General features: G+C 36.5%; 1 protein-coding gene across 8 annotated transcripts in view; it reads right to left on the reverse strand.

Moving 5' to 3' along the window:
• GPR155 (G protein-coupled receptor 155) overlaps nucleotides 1-14,049 on the reverse strand; it is a 100,390-nt gene that overhangs the window by 49,950 nt on the left and 36,391 nt on the right. For all 8 annotated transcript variants that reach the window (XM_049887478.1, XM_049887473.1, XM_049887476.1 and 5 more), the window contains 7 exons: nucleotides 10,412-10,811; nucleotides 8,204-8,369; nucleotides 7,133-7,288; nucleotides 5,539-5,622; nucleotides 4,788-4,905; nucleotides 634-718; nucleotides 447-537 (listed from right to left, as the gene is read on the reverse strand). In XM_049887478.1, coding sequence (XP_049743435.1) covers nucleotides 447-537; nucleotides 634-718; nucleotides 4,788-4,905; nucleotides 5,539-5,622; nucleotides 7,133-7,288; nucleotides 8,204-8,369; nucleotides 10,412-10,811 — 1,100 coding nt within the window. The remainder of the gene's footprint in view (nucleotides 1-446; nucleotides 538-633; nucleotides 719-4,787; nucleotides 4,906-5,538; nucleotides 5,623-7,132; nucleotides 7,289-8,203; nucleotides 8,370-10,411; nucleotides 10,812-14,049) is intronic.

The raw sequence follows: 14,049 nt of genomic DNA on the forward strand, positions 1-14,049 counted from the left end.
TTCCTCCAGTAGAACTAAAACCAAGCCCATTCCTATCAAGTTGATTCCAACTCATAGCAACCCTATAGGACAGGCTAGAACTGCCCCACAGGGCTTCCAAGGAGTGGTTCGTGGATTTGAACTGCCAACTTTTTGGTTAGCAACTGAGCTCTTAACCACTGTGCCACCAGGGCTCCAGTAAAAGGAATTGTAATTCATAAGTGTGTTTAAAAAGACTCAATAAGTATCAAGGAGATGGAAATCCTCAGCTAAAAGTAGACTTAGACAAGCAAAATCCTCACCACATTTTCAGGTGTATCTTAACGAAGTGATATAGGGTCACCAGTGTGACATAAAACAAGCTGGAATAGATTTCAAAGTTAATTTTAATGTCAGAATAGCAAGGCACATGAACAAGCTAAAAAGAGACATTTTCAAGAACAGAACTGTCAATAAACTCTTCCCACCTGCTCTTTCCCATAAAAGAAGGCTGAGTCAATGCTATCTCCATTGTGCTTTCCAGTTATCAAAAGAACACCAACAAGGAGGGCAGGAATTCTGTAATAACAAAAGTTAGGGGAGCAAGAAAGAGAGGGGATGAATAGGAGCTGTGTATATGGAAACATGCAAGCAAACAGAAAACTACCAACTTACCCCCAGCCAGATATTATGATGATTCCAACAGGAATTTGTACCATCTCTCGCTTTTTCAAAAGAAACAAAGAAATTGCTAGAAGGCCTAAGAAGAAGAAATGGAGATTAGAAGATAGATAATTACTCTTTACTTTCATCACACTTCATGGAACTTTATATCCTTTTTTTCAAACCAAGCTTATTTCATCAGGAGTCTAGTTTTTGCCCTAGAATTTACTCCTACAAAAATGCTGTCCCCAATATTCTGAAGCACGCTTTCTTAATTCAAAAACATTCATTTTTTCCCCCTCTTTTATATATATATATATATATATTTTACTCAAATCTTCCTGTGTTATTTATGAAGATTTTTTCAAAAGCCCAAATCATTTTATTCTTCTGGCTTATGTGTTTGTAAACTATCTAAGTATATTTGAAAAATTTTTTAAAAAACTAGATACAGAACAATTCTAAAAAATAAAAATACACCTACTCCGATGGTGCCAAGAAGTATAGGCAATTCTTACACATATGGCAGGTTATATTTTTGGAAACTGCCTTGAGTTTAAGTGATGGAGCTTAATACAAGCACAAAATGAATTTTATATAAACACAAATGTTTATAAGAAATCTTTCTTATACCCGATTATTTATACAAGCAACATCTTTATTTAATAAAGCCTATATAGTTTTTTTTATGTAGTGATAAGGAGCCCTGGTGGCACACTGGTTAAGAGATTGGCTGCAAACCAAAGTTCGAATCCACCAGCCACTCCTTGGAAATCCTATGCGACAGTTCTACTCTGTCCTGTTGGGTCACTGTTTGGTCGCTGAGTCAGAATCGACTTGATGGCAATGGGTTTGGTTTGGTTTGTGTTATATAGCTATAAGGAGGCCTGGTGGTGCAGTGGTTAAGTGCTTGAATGGTAACTGAAAGGTTGGCAGTTTGAATCCCTAGCCACTCCTCAGGAGAAAGATGTGGCAGTAAAGATTTACAGCCTTGGAAGCTCCATGGGGCAGTTCTACTTTGTCCTATAGGGTTGCTATGAGTCGGAATCAACTCCACGGCAATGGGTTTGGTTGGTTTATGTAGCTATAGAAGTTTTAGAACTCTAGAGTAGCAAGAGACCACTGTTTTAAATTAACTGCTTCATTTTATAGATTTGGAAACAAAAGTTTCCATATCACCACCAGGGGAGGGCAGACCAGGACTAGAAACCCAGCCTTCTGACAAGGAAAGTGGTCCTTCAAATTTATCAGTGTTTCTTGAACTCAGATCCACGAACCCCTGGGGTTCCTAAAACATATTCTTCAGGATCTGGACACTTTCTATGAGGAATTTTAAGCCTTTTTGGTTTATTTTCAGTGATAATTATCTAGGCACCCACCTTATAACCAAAGTACCATATCATGATTTCAGGGCTTATATTTGTGTTTGTATCAAGTTTGAGCCAACTGAAGGCAAATACAGCACACGGTCCAAATGGAGGCTCTGAGGCAGTTTGAAGATTGAAAAGCAGTGAGGTAACCAGGTCATAACCCTGCCCATGGATGTAAAAAAGGCAGGCCAAACTAAAAACAAACCGCGCAAGATAGTACTTTAGTTTACATTTCAAACTGTGATTTAGATTAGCAAAATAAGATCGTTTGTCATGTCAATTAATGTTGCTAATTAGAATTACTGGGTTTGTAGTGTTGTTTGAATTTAATCTGTAGATTTGTTTTGGTTTTATATTTGTATATTAGCTCTACGTGAGGAGTTTATACCTAGACTTAAGATTGTACAGATTAAGTTGTTGTTAGGCACCATCAAGTCAGATTAAGAAACACTGCTAAAAAGAATTTAAATCAACACTGGGGTCCTTGAGAATTTTTTTTCCTTTACAAGGGACCCACACAAGAACCGTCATTCAAATTCAAGAAATACTATACTCCCACTGCTCCTGCCTCAGTATATTTGCACACTCTATGGTTTCAGGTTTTCACAGTGCCAGGGAACAAGTGACCAACCACAAAAGTGTGCCGGTTATGTTACAGTAGCAAGGGCACTATTCACAATTCTCAGGTTCATAATTCCTGCCTCTTGGAGTGAAATCATATACTAGCAGAACCTAGCCTTAGATCTCTCACTGACAAAGCTATGAGAGCTCTTAGCTGAATCACTTAGACTCTTTGGGTCTTATTTTCCTAACTCGCAAAATGAGGGATTTAAACTAGACCAGTGTTTCCTGAAGTGTAGAGATTATGTATAGGTGGCAAAGGTGGACATTTTTTGACTAGTTAATCATTTATTTTAACGTGTATTTGAAAAAAAATTTAACTAGCAGAGAAAACCTGGAGTTTTGCTAATATAAGGTTAAACTGAAGTTAAAAAAGTGAGTCGATTTTAAAAAAAAGACGTGGTAGATGCAGCAAAAATCAGAGGATGGTATGCAAATGAAGGAAATTTGGAAAGGGCTAATGGGATGATTTAAAATGACACTTGAAGTTTAAAACTCTGTTACGTCATAATCTGACAAAGGGGTATCTTCACAGGGTCAGCGAATTCAGAACAACTTCTCTGGGTGGATGTTGGCACGCGTGTTTGAAGAAGGTTTCAGAGAGAGTTGGGTCTTTTTGACACACTGATTTGTTTGCGGCTCTCTTATCCTTATTATAAATTAGCCTTAATAAGCCTAAGTATTAGAGATCAGGCTGGTTCATCTATATTTGGAAATAGAAATTCTTGAGGCTTTCTCCACTTGACATCTCATGAAAACTTTTATGCAAGGTATACTTGCCTTTAAAAAGCACTGAGATTTTCATTCTGTGATTCCTCTCCACCCTGTTGCCTCACTTCAAAAGGCCATTGACTCGGGTGGGCCTTGCTTTTGATCCTGAAAGCGTGAAGTCAAAGGTCTGTCCGTTGCGGCCACTTCCTGCCACTTGCCTCCTGACAGCGACTGTAACTAGCACTACTACTCTATGTTACAATTCCCTTTTCTGTGCCATTTTACAGGTTCGAATTAGTGGCATGAACAAAAAATTGCCAGACAGAATTTTTCACAACTATATCAGAGTGTATGCACCTAAATGAGTGTTATATTTCAATATGACCAATGCGCTAAAACATTTTTGATACCCTTTTTGGAGCTGGTTAAAATGAGAAACAGTGTTTTTCACTGGGTATTCTCCTTTTATTCCCCTACTTCTCTTGTTCTCTGGTGCCTTCTATTTAGTAACCAATATGTTTTCCATTTGTTAAGTGTCTACCATGTAGCAAGCATAAATACCCGTATTTCATTTAACTCTCAAAATAATTCAATAAGATATTGTAACCCAGTTTTATAGATGATGAAGCTGAGGCCCCAAAAGCTAAGTAACTTGCTTCAGGCAGAGCCAGAACTTTTTATTTGGTTCAACTGCACTCTATGGTGAGCTCTGGGCCACATCTCACATGCATCTCTGTCCATTCCCTCCTTCCTCTGCCTGTTGCTAGTGCCTGCCCTCTTGGAATTTCCAAAGAGGAGCTGAGCTGACAGTGGCCTGGAGCAGAAGGCCCTGGGGAAAAGGACCACGTGGCTGGACAGCTACCTGAGCCCTTGCAGAAACAGAGCACATCAGGAAACTGAACTGAGCTATGCAGACTGCCTGCCTCAGTGGGTGTAACTGGCTGAGTGAGTGCCTTAATCCTGAACTGTTGTTGTTCTTAGGTGTCCTTGAATTGATTTCAACTCATAGTGACCCCATGTGACAGAACAGAACTGCCCCATACGGTTTTCTAGGCTGTAATCTTTATAGGAGCAGATTGCCAGGTCTTTCTTCTGCAGAGCCACTGGGTAGGTTCAAGCTACCAACCTTTTGGTTAGCAGCTGAGCACTTAATCCTTACGCCACCAGGGTGCCTTTAATCCTGAACTAAACAAAAAACAAAAAGACCAAGCCCATTGCCATGGAGTCAATTCCGACTCATACTGACTATACAGGACAGAGCAGAACTGCCCCATAGGGTTTCCACAGAGCAGCTGGTGGATTCACACAGCCAACCTTTTGGTTAGCAGCCAAGTCTTAACCACTGTTTCACTGGGGCTTCAATTGTGAACTACTAGATTTCAAATATATCACTAGATGCTGAGGGCTTCTAATGAATGGGGAGAAGGGTAATAGAGTGAAATTTCCATTCATGGTCCAACTTACCTGTCCACAGGTACGTGCTATAGAGGGAGCTGTACAACAGGACGAACACCAGAATTTGTCCAACAAAATTTTTCTCTTTAACAAAATTCCAGATCATCATTCCAGCACAGACAATCAACTAAAGAAAAAATTATTAAAAACTTTGTAAGTAGTAAAAAAAAAAAAAAAACCCATACTACTCAATATTACCACAGAAAATAACTATTAAGTCAGCCACACTCGTGTAAGTTCTATTCATAGCAAATATGTTATAACTATTCATTTGAAATTATTAACTAATCATCAACTATTGTATACTGACTATACTAAACATTTAACTTTTATGATGAAAAAACCCTTTAGCCATATACATATTCAATTAAAGCAGATAATGACTACAATCCAAATACTAACCTTATGTTTAGTAATGGTTTACACAGAAAATGCTAAACTTCTTTCCATTATAATTTGAAACATATGAAGATTTAGCTAGAAAAATAACACTGTGAGAGTTCATTTTTTAATGATTCAATTACATCTATTAAAAATGCAAAGCTATCATCAAATGCCATTATAGGCCTCAACTTTAGGTAGTTCAAGACCTATTGTAATATTTAATATAGTAGGCATAATTTAATTGTAGTCAAATTTTAACTGATTGCATTTGGCATTATTTCTGATCTTATAACTAGAAAAACCCAGCAAAGTAATTTTCTCCCCTATAATAATCTAAGAGAAAAACATACCTCTAAATATCTGTGTGTTTACTAACCTGAGCAATGAGTAAATTAGTTGTAAGCATATGAGGAAGCTGTTTATACTTCTTACTCAAAAGAAGAACAGCCAGAGACCAAATCTTAAAAACAAAAGGTTCAAAAGTTATTTAGGCTCCTTAACCTTTATAATTACTTACTAGATAACCCATTGATTCACCTCTTTGAAGAATCCTCTTTATCCGGTTTAGAAGGCAGTTCTAACATTTCATTTACTTTAAAGTGTTTAGTTCCAAAAAAGGGTGTTAAGCTAAATTACTATAGCCAAAGTAAAATAAAAAGCCTGGAGAGATTTCATAGGAAATTAACTGCTGAAGAAATAAAAGGGTCTTTAAGACCTGATGCCTTGACTGGGGCCGTGCTGCACCTTCAGAGCTACACTGGGACGCAGGTTCACAGCCAGCTATTCAGCAAAGGAGCCTTAGTGAGGGATGCAGTTCCATGCACTATTCTGTTTTTCCCTTCTAGTTCTACCATGCTGACTCACGAAGTATCACAGGTCCAGGCTGTTGTATTTCAAACAACACATACCATCACCCACACTGAGATTAATCTTCTTATATTCCTTGTATTGAAAAGGATTGAGTTTCTATTCTACCTACATGGTGGCCAAGCAAGTATGCTAGTTGATTTCCTTCTTCTCTCATTGCCAATCCAAATTTTTATAGTACCGCTCCTCAAATTTTATAGTACCGCTCCTACACCCTCTTATCAATGGGTGTAGACTTTAAGAATATGTGACAGAAGAGAAATTTCTTAAAAATTACACTTTTCATCCTTTTATTTGTTGCCAATATACACATTCCTCCCCATTTCCTTTCCTTTAACAGTAAAAATTATCTTTTTTTCAGCCAGGATATTGTTTTAACTCAATAGTCAGCTAGAGCAATAAGATACTCCAGTCGTCAAATGGTTGATTATTTAATTTAAGCTAGCTATATCCAGTTTGAGAAGTAGCCTAAAATTTTATTAACATTAAGTGGTGTTTGGACTTGATCTCAGAGATCCCTTCCAACTCCATGATTCTACAACAGCTAGTATTCACAGAATGTTTTTCACTATATTATCTCATTTAATCTTTAAAACAACTCTCAGAAACAGATAAAAGTATTATCTCCATTTTATGGAGCCCTGGTGGCCCAATGGCTAAGAGCTATGGCTGCTAACCAAAAGGTCGCAGTTTGAATCCACCAGTCCCTCCTTGGAAACCCTATGGGGGCAGTACTACTCTGTCCTACAGGGTTGCTATGAGTTGGAATCAACTCAACGGCAATGGGTTTTACTATCTCCATTTTATAACAGAGAAAACTGAAGTTTAGAGAGGTTAAGTTAATTCCACAGAGACTCAGCTATTTGTGGTAGGTCCAAGAGTCAAACCCAGGTCTGACTAAATTTCATGCCTTGAAATTCTAACTTCCAAACAGAAGGACAAAACTCAGCTAATTAGAAGGCTGATATCACATTTTATGAGCAGGCTTTAGCTTTCTCTATTTCATAAGAAACTAGGCTCAAAAATTCCTAACTTTCTATTACCAAGTTATTCTCACAATCATTCTGTGGTTCTGACTCATTCTTATACTGACATGTACTTACCAAGGAGACTAGACTGATAATACTTATATCAAAACTAACATTCTGGATGGCATATGCCAACGGCTTTGGGTCCATAGTGGGAAAGGTCAGTAACCAGGCAGAAACATACATGATTGGAGCAGACACAAACGTGCTTATTACCATCCCTGAGGTTATCTGCAAAAATGATATCATATTGGGGAAAAAATTACAATCTCAAACAGTTACCTTAAACTCTAAAGAGCCACAGCACACTAAAGCAATCTAAAATAAAAGCAAAATTCAGGAAAAAGACATTACAGAATCCAGCAGGGTTAACCAATACCATATCTCTTCCTTTCTGAGATTCCTTAAAAGAAAACATAGTTAAGTTCCCTTGGCTCTTCTTCCAATCTATGCTCAATTTTATATTCGCACATTACAAATACTAGGAAATTCCACTGCTGATGGATGGTTTTCTTCTAGGTTCTAGAAGGTAAACCATAACAATGATCTGTGAAAAATCTATGAACAGTTTCTTTCCATACTATTTCATAAAATGTAGGGTTACAAAAGCTACTCAAAAAGAAACAAAAATTATCATGCAAACATTTTACAGATTAAATTATGGAACAGACCTTCACTAAACAACTTAGTTGTTTCATGCCATTATTTCAAAAACATTTACTCTAATGCTGTAGATAGCATGAAAAATATATTTAGATCCTGTTAATAATTTGGTGATAATTGATTTGAGCTATTTACTGCAGTTGATTATGTGGTACTTTGCATCTGGTGGTTGAGTTATCAATGAATGAAACAAATTTTTTTCCTCAAAATTTTAAAAGTTAACCTTCAATAAATAACTTATAGACTTTAATGTAAAAACAGCAATAAAATACTTGAAACTAAAATGACCAATGAAAAAAATCATGGCTGAATAAAAACCCCCAGATTAAATAATTCTTTGTGTATATTACATGATCCTTTCTTATTTATAATAAGGTAGTTTATAGATAATAAAGTCTCATAAAAGGATACTGATTTCTGCATTTTTAAAATTCATTTTTCTACTAATCACACAATCAAACTTAGAAAGCAATATATACATACAATCTCTACTTCCATGTTGAACTGTGTTGCAAAGATAGCCACTCCTGGTGCTACAGGAAAGACACCATACAAAAATGCATAATTTGACAAACTTGTATGGTTGACCACACTGTCGCTCTTGTCCAAGATTTCCACCATTTCTCTGCACAAAAGTGGCAGCACGAGGCTGAAGCAACAAGAAATCATTCACTTGATATACAATGCATGCTGGTCATCAAGGAATAGATTGCCCTAGTGAACTTGGCATTAGGTTATTCTTGTCTCCTGCCTAGCATGTCTATTTACTTGCATGCACATATTATCTGCATGCCTACTTGTGGACATTTTGTTGAAAGCATCAAGAATTCAACTTAGAGCCATTTTAAAAGTAACAATAGTCTAGAAATACTTCAAACATCAGGAATTAGGAGAAAAAATGCTTTGATTTTTTTTTTGTTGTTGTTCTACAAATAATTTTCTTGCAAAAATTTGTAACAGTTGCAATTATAGCTGCTGTCTCTTGCTTCCTTTATTGGTCCACTGAAATGTTAAAAGATTTTAAAAAAAAAGGTTGACAATCTGAATAAGAACTTTTTTCCAGAAAATTACTAAACTACATTTTGAAAAGAAAATGCCGATCTTTATTATGATTAGAGGTTTAATGGTTCAGTTAATGATAATAATGCTGCTAAATAAGATTCTAAAAATCAGGAGAAAAATAGGTATCTCTTACAATTAACTCTTCATCTTTTTTAAAGACAAAACGTTGAGCAAAGCATGAGGTGGGGCAAAAAATTAGTGAAATCAGGTCCTGGTGACGCATCAGTTATTAAACAAGTCCTTCGGGACTCCATACAAAGAGCATATCAACTATATCTGAGCTAATGGGGTTTATCAGTTACCTTAAAAATTAAGATCAAGACCAAGGTTGATAACATTGGTACAGCAGCATCTAGAGATGGTCTGGGATGGAGGAGAGAACTAATCTTATATGTATTTTTTTAATTCAAGGAGGAAAAAAGAAAAGAAAGAAAAAAGTAACAGATCTAATAAGTATCAAAGACTTAGAAACAAAAGATTAAAAATAAGAACATTTAAATTCTACTTATAAGGCAATGTTATAATACTATCATTGTGAGAACTACGTAAATTTATTACTGTGGTAACACTAATACTTTCTTCCTAGGAACGTAACACCACCCTAAATAACTTACATGGAGTTGCTATGAATTGGAATAGACTCAATGCTAACAGGTTTTTGGTTTAAGTCACTTTCAGAACTTATATTTACTTTTATTATTTTGAAAATATAGATAATATACCATTTTACACCACATTCATATTACATTCAATAATAAAGTTATGCTCCATGTACCTTGGGATAACTTTATAGTAAAATTATGTCACTTGCACCATAAAATATAACTCCGTGAGCCAAGCTGAAAAACTGTTAACTAAGAAGCTGATAAGAGCTTTTTATTTGGTCAGGCTAGGATCAGATGACTGATATTAATCATTCATTTTGGCTTACCTATATTGAGAAAGTTCAGCCAACCGGAGAATTACTGTTTTCCCCAAATTCATGAGATAAATATAGTTTATATTCAAAATTATTGTTCTCATCATGCTTTTGACTTTAGGATTTTAATAGATTTAGAAAAATGAGAACTGCTACAGAATTCCTTTAAAAATATGATCAGAATGAATCGTCAGGAGATATTAAGTAAAATGATGTAAAAGCTGAAGGGTAACCAAGAATCTTTATCCTCTGAGAGGAAATGGAAAGAGTAACCTACATGGAGAGAAGAAATGACTTTTCACAATACACCAACATTACAGCTTCCTTTAAGTCATAACTACCCCATAGGAAGGATTATTAATATCAGACTATGCAAGGATTAATATCAGACCCTGATTAACATTAGAGCTCTGGTGGTGCAGTGGTTAAGTGCTCGGATGCTAACCAAAATGTCAGTGGTTCAAACCCACCAGCCAGCCACTCCTTGGAAGAAAGATGCTGCAGTCTGCTTCCATAAAGATTACAGCCTTGGAAACCCTATGGGGCAGTTCTATTCTGTCCTGTAAGGTTGCTATGAGTTGGAATTGACTCGTTCGCAACAGGTTTGGTTTGGGGATTATGCACGGGAGAAAAGAGTTGGAGACACACTCCAAGGAACTGGCTAAATTAGGCTTTTGGTACAATCTCCATGTTAAATAAGCAAAACTTACAGTTTAGCTGTGATGAGAAGAATTAATACCACAAATGCTGACTTCTTCAGTTTCCTTATTTTTCCTACCATAGTAACACCAAGATAAAATAGAGCTGATCCAGAAAAAGAATTCCCAAGTCCATCAAGAAAATTTTCCATATATTCTGGCACCTTTTGGTCAAGAATAAAATTGAAGGCAATTCCAATGAAGACCATGAATACTATTGGATTCTGTAATACACGCAGAAATCCAAGTCCCACAATTTTTACTTTGTTTCGAGAAGCATTTTGAGTGTCTTTCCACTTCTGGATCTCACAGAAGATAAACCCTATAGGGTTTAACATCATAAGAGATATTGGCGCCACCAAATAAATGTACTGGAGATATTCTGGGTATGTAGTTTGATATAAAGCTTCAACTGAAAAACAAGAATTAGAATTTATTTTTAAAATGTTATGTATATAATGTTTCCTGTGCTTAATTATAGCATACTGTAAATTAATCTAAATAGTGTACAATAACCTCAGCCTACTTTTAGAAAAGTAAATTTTAGTAATAATGCTGAAAGGAAGAGAAACATACTATATTGAATATTATCTAACTCAAAAAATGATAAACAACTTTTAAAAAATTATTTTTAGTGAAACCACTAACTTTTGCTATTTAGGGGCTAAGACTAGTCTCAAAAAAAGGGGGCATAATTTTAGAGTTTTAAAAAGAAACTATTGAAAGTAAAGTTCTAGTAAGTTAAACATTTCGTTAGTCATAGCAACAAGGTGGTTTTTGGTACCCTTGGAGAGAGCAGTTTCACTAAAGTGATAAGGCAGAAGTCAGATTACAGAGGATTGAAGAAAGAGCAGGAGGCAAGGAAGAGGAAAAAAACAAGCACTGAAAATCCTTCAGTTTGCCTCTAATGGGCAGGAGAGAGCCTTAAAGTTGAGAAGGCTGAAAGGGAGACATGGAGTTAGAGAAGCACTGTTTTAAGATGAGGCAGACTTGAACAGGCTTACCTGCTGATGGAGAGAAACCAACAGAAAAAATGACCTTGAAGAATCAGTAGAAGGGTCTACTGTTAATTCAGGGTTGGGGTTTTATGAGGCTAGGGTGAGATAGAAGGTCGTGGGGGAAAGCGAGATGAGATTATTGACTTCACTTCAAAAGGCTGAAGTGATGGTCTGTGGTATCCAAGCTATATAGGAAAATAAGGGAAGATGAGAGATGGCAGATAGAAAGTCAAGGGGTCAGAGACTGGAGGTCCCTATGAAATTCAAGAATTAACTGTAGTCAGAAGTTTAGGAGTTTGCAGTGAGTCAGACAGTAAGCTATTGAACTTAATGTTTCACAGATGACTAGGTCCAGGATGTAGCCAAGAGAGTTGGTGGCGAAAGCAGAGTAGAGGAAAATGTCATTGGAAATGAAGAGGTCAGGGAACTAAAAGGTCAAGAATTTGGTGGGATTCGAATGGATGCAAAGTCAAACAAGATAATGGCAAAACTCAGGGTAGAGAAGATGACAGTGAGGCAGATATTAAGGTCTTCAATGAATAGGGGGAATGACCACGATGAGTTCAGCAGATGGCGGCAATGAGGGAGAGTTCAGACAGCATGAACCCCAAAGAAGAAGTTTTTACAAAAAAGCAGAGAGCAATGGTCTAAAAGCAGTGCAAGGTAGCTAGAGGATGTCATACTACATTGCTCATGTGGTATGCAGGCTATGAGAAAATAAGCAGCTTCCATTTGAGCACAATGAAAGGGAATGAATGCCTTCAGGAAGACCAGTGGAGATGAAAGAAGTAGGGTGGGATGGTAAATCTAAGAAATGTTTGGGAAGGAGATACAGTGGAGTTACATCAATGCACATTTAACTAATGTAAATTCAACTATACACTCCAGGGAAAACAAAAATCTCACTTTTTTTTCCCATATATATAACATGCTCCCAAATACAAACGAATTACTTCGCCTGTTGTTCCTTGAAGAACAACGTTAGAGACTAAAATATGACTAAACCCAACCCACTGCTGTCGAGTCGATTCCAACTCATAGCAAAATATGACTATGTTAGATTTATTCAGAGATCTTTTTAAGGGTTTGACTATACATGATGACTGTTGAACTTAACCACTGCATAGGATGGATCTCCTTGGAGGGGTGGGTAGATTGGGTCAGACTTCTAGCAGTTTCCAGCGGGACATAAGGGTTTGTGGCCTGGTCTTGGGTTGATCAGGGCAAGTCAGATCGCCTGCATCTCCAGACACATTTTTGGCAGTGCATTCCAAAATGATTCAATTTAATGCATATAAAGGCTGACTCATAATTGGTTTGAAGTTGTGAAAAAAGATAAAAGAAAAAAAAGAACAGCCATAATCACTCACAAGGAGAGAGGTAGTCACGTGAAGAATGTAAAAGATTAGGTTTCTCAGTTTACATTAAGATAAAGTGACACAAGGTGGAAAATATATTTGTTTACTTACTCAGGATACATAAGTTCAGTTAATGTCATGCAAATGTCCCATTAAAGTTATGTAACTTGATCATATAACCTTACAAGTACACCTTGTTCTTACTAGCTAAAACCTATGTTTTACAAGATTTAGTCCCTGTTTTTCAGCTAAGCACATCCACAAGTCTACAGTGTTCCCCAAATAAGGCAGTGGTTAAACAAAAATATTTGATTATATAAAATTTCACAAATTCTTTCTACTGATTTCCAAATTAGATATGCTATCTCTGTAACAATTAGTGGTTTTCTTTCATGTGTTCATAAGGTTTCGTATCTTAAATAAAAGGCATGCAGAAACTTTGATAACTATTTCTAGATAGTTAAACTTTTTCTGATTAGATAGTCTATCTCCATAACTACGTATCGCTCAATTTTTTAAAATAGAGCATATATGTTGGAAAAGCCTTGTGCTTTCAGTTTGAGTACAAGGATTTTCCCAAGTGGCTAAAATGAATTACATATGTTGTTTCCTTTGACAGCAAAGAACTCTAGTTCTGTGATCTACTGAGAGCCCTTTAAATTAATGCCCCTTACTTTTCTCCACACTAGCACTTAATTACTACACATAATCCACTTTAGATTGTTTTAAGAGCTCAGCGCAAGCCAGTCACCAATACTTGCCACTTTTGCAGGATTTCTCCTCTCGAACACTACTTACTAGTAGTCAAAAATCTCAAATTGGGTTTCTTAATGAGTTTACCAAACTATATTCTTTTGGGTTTTCTCGACCATCCCTTTCATCGATTTCATTCACTGCCTACAGTACCATCTAAATCTTAACTTCCAAAAATTAGGATTTTTCCATGGTCCTCACCACCCTTACAAAACCTACTGCCATCAAGTCAATTCTATATGATTCGTCATAGTAATCCATAGAATAGAGTAGAATGGCCCCCATAGGGCTTCCAAGGCTGTAAATCTTTACAGAAGCAGACTGCCACATCTTTATCCCTTCGAGTGGTGGGTGGGTTGAAACCACCAACCCTTTGTTTAGTAGCTGAGTGCTTTAACCACTGTATCACCAGGGCTCCTTGGGATTACCACCCACAGGATCAGCTATAAAACCTTTCACTTGACATTCACAGCTCAGTCTCCACAAGTGGTTCCTTATTTATCCAACTCATCTCTCACTACTACTTTTTTGCTGTTGTTAT

The sequence above is a fragment of the Elephas maximus genome, chromosome 6, assembly GCF_024166365.1.
Source record: "Elephas maximus indicus isolate mEleMax1 chromosome 6, mEleMax1 primary haplotype, whole genome shotgun sequence".
In the NCBI taxonomy this organism is placed as follows: Eukaryota; Metazoa; Chordata; class Mammalia; order Proboscidea; family Elephantidae; genus Elephas; species Elephas maximus.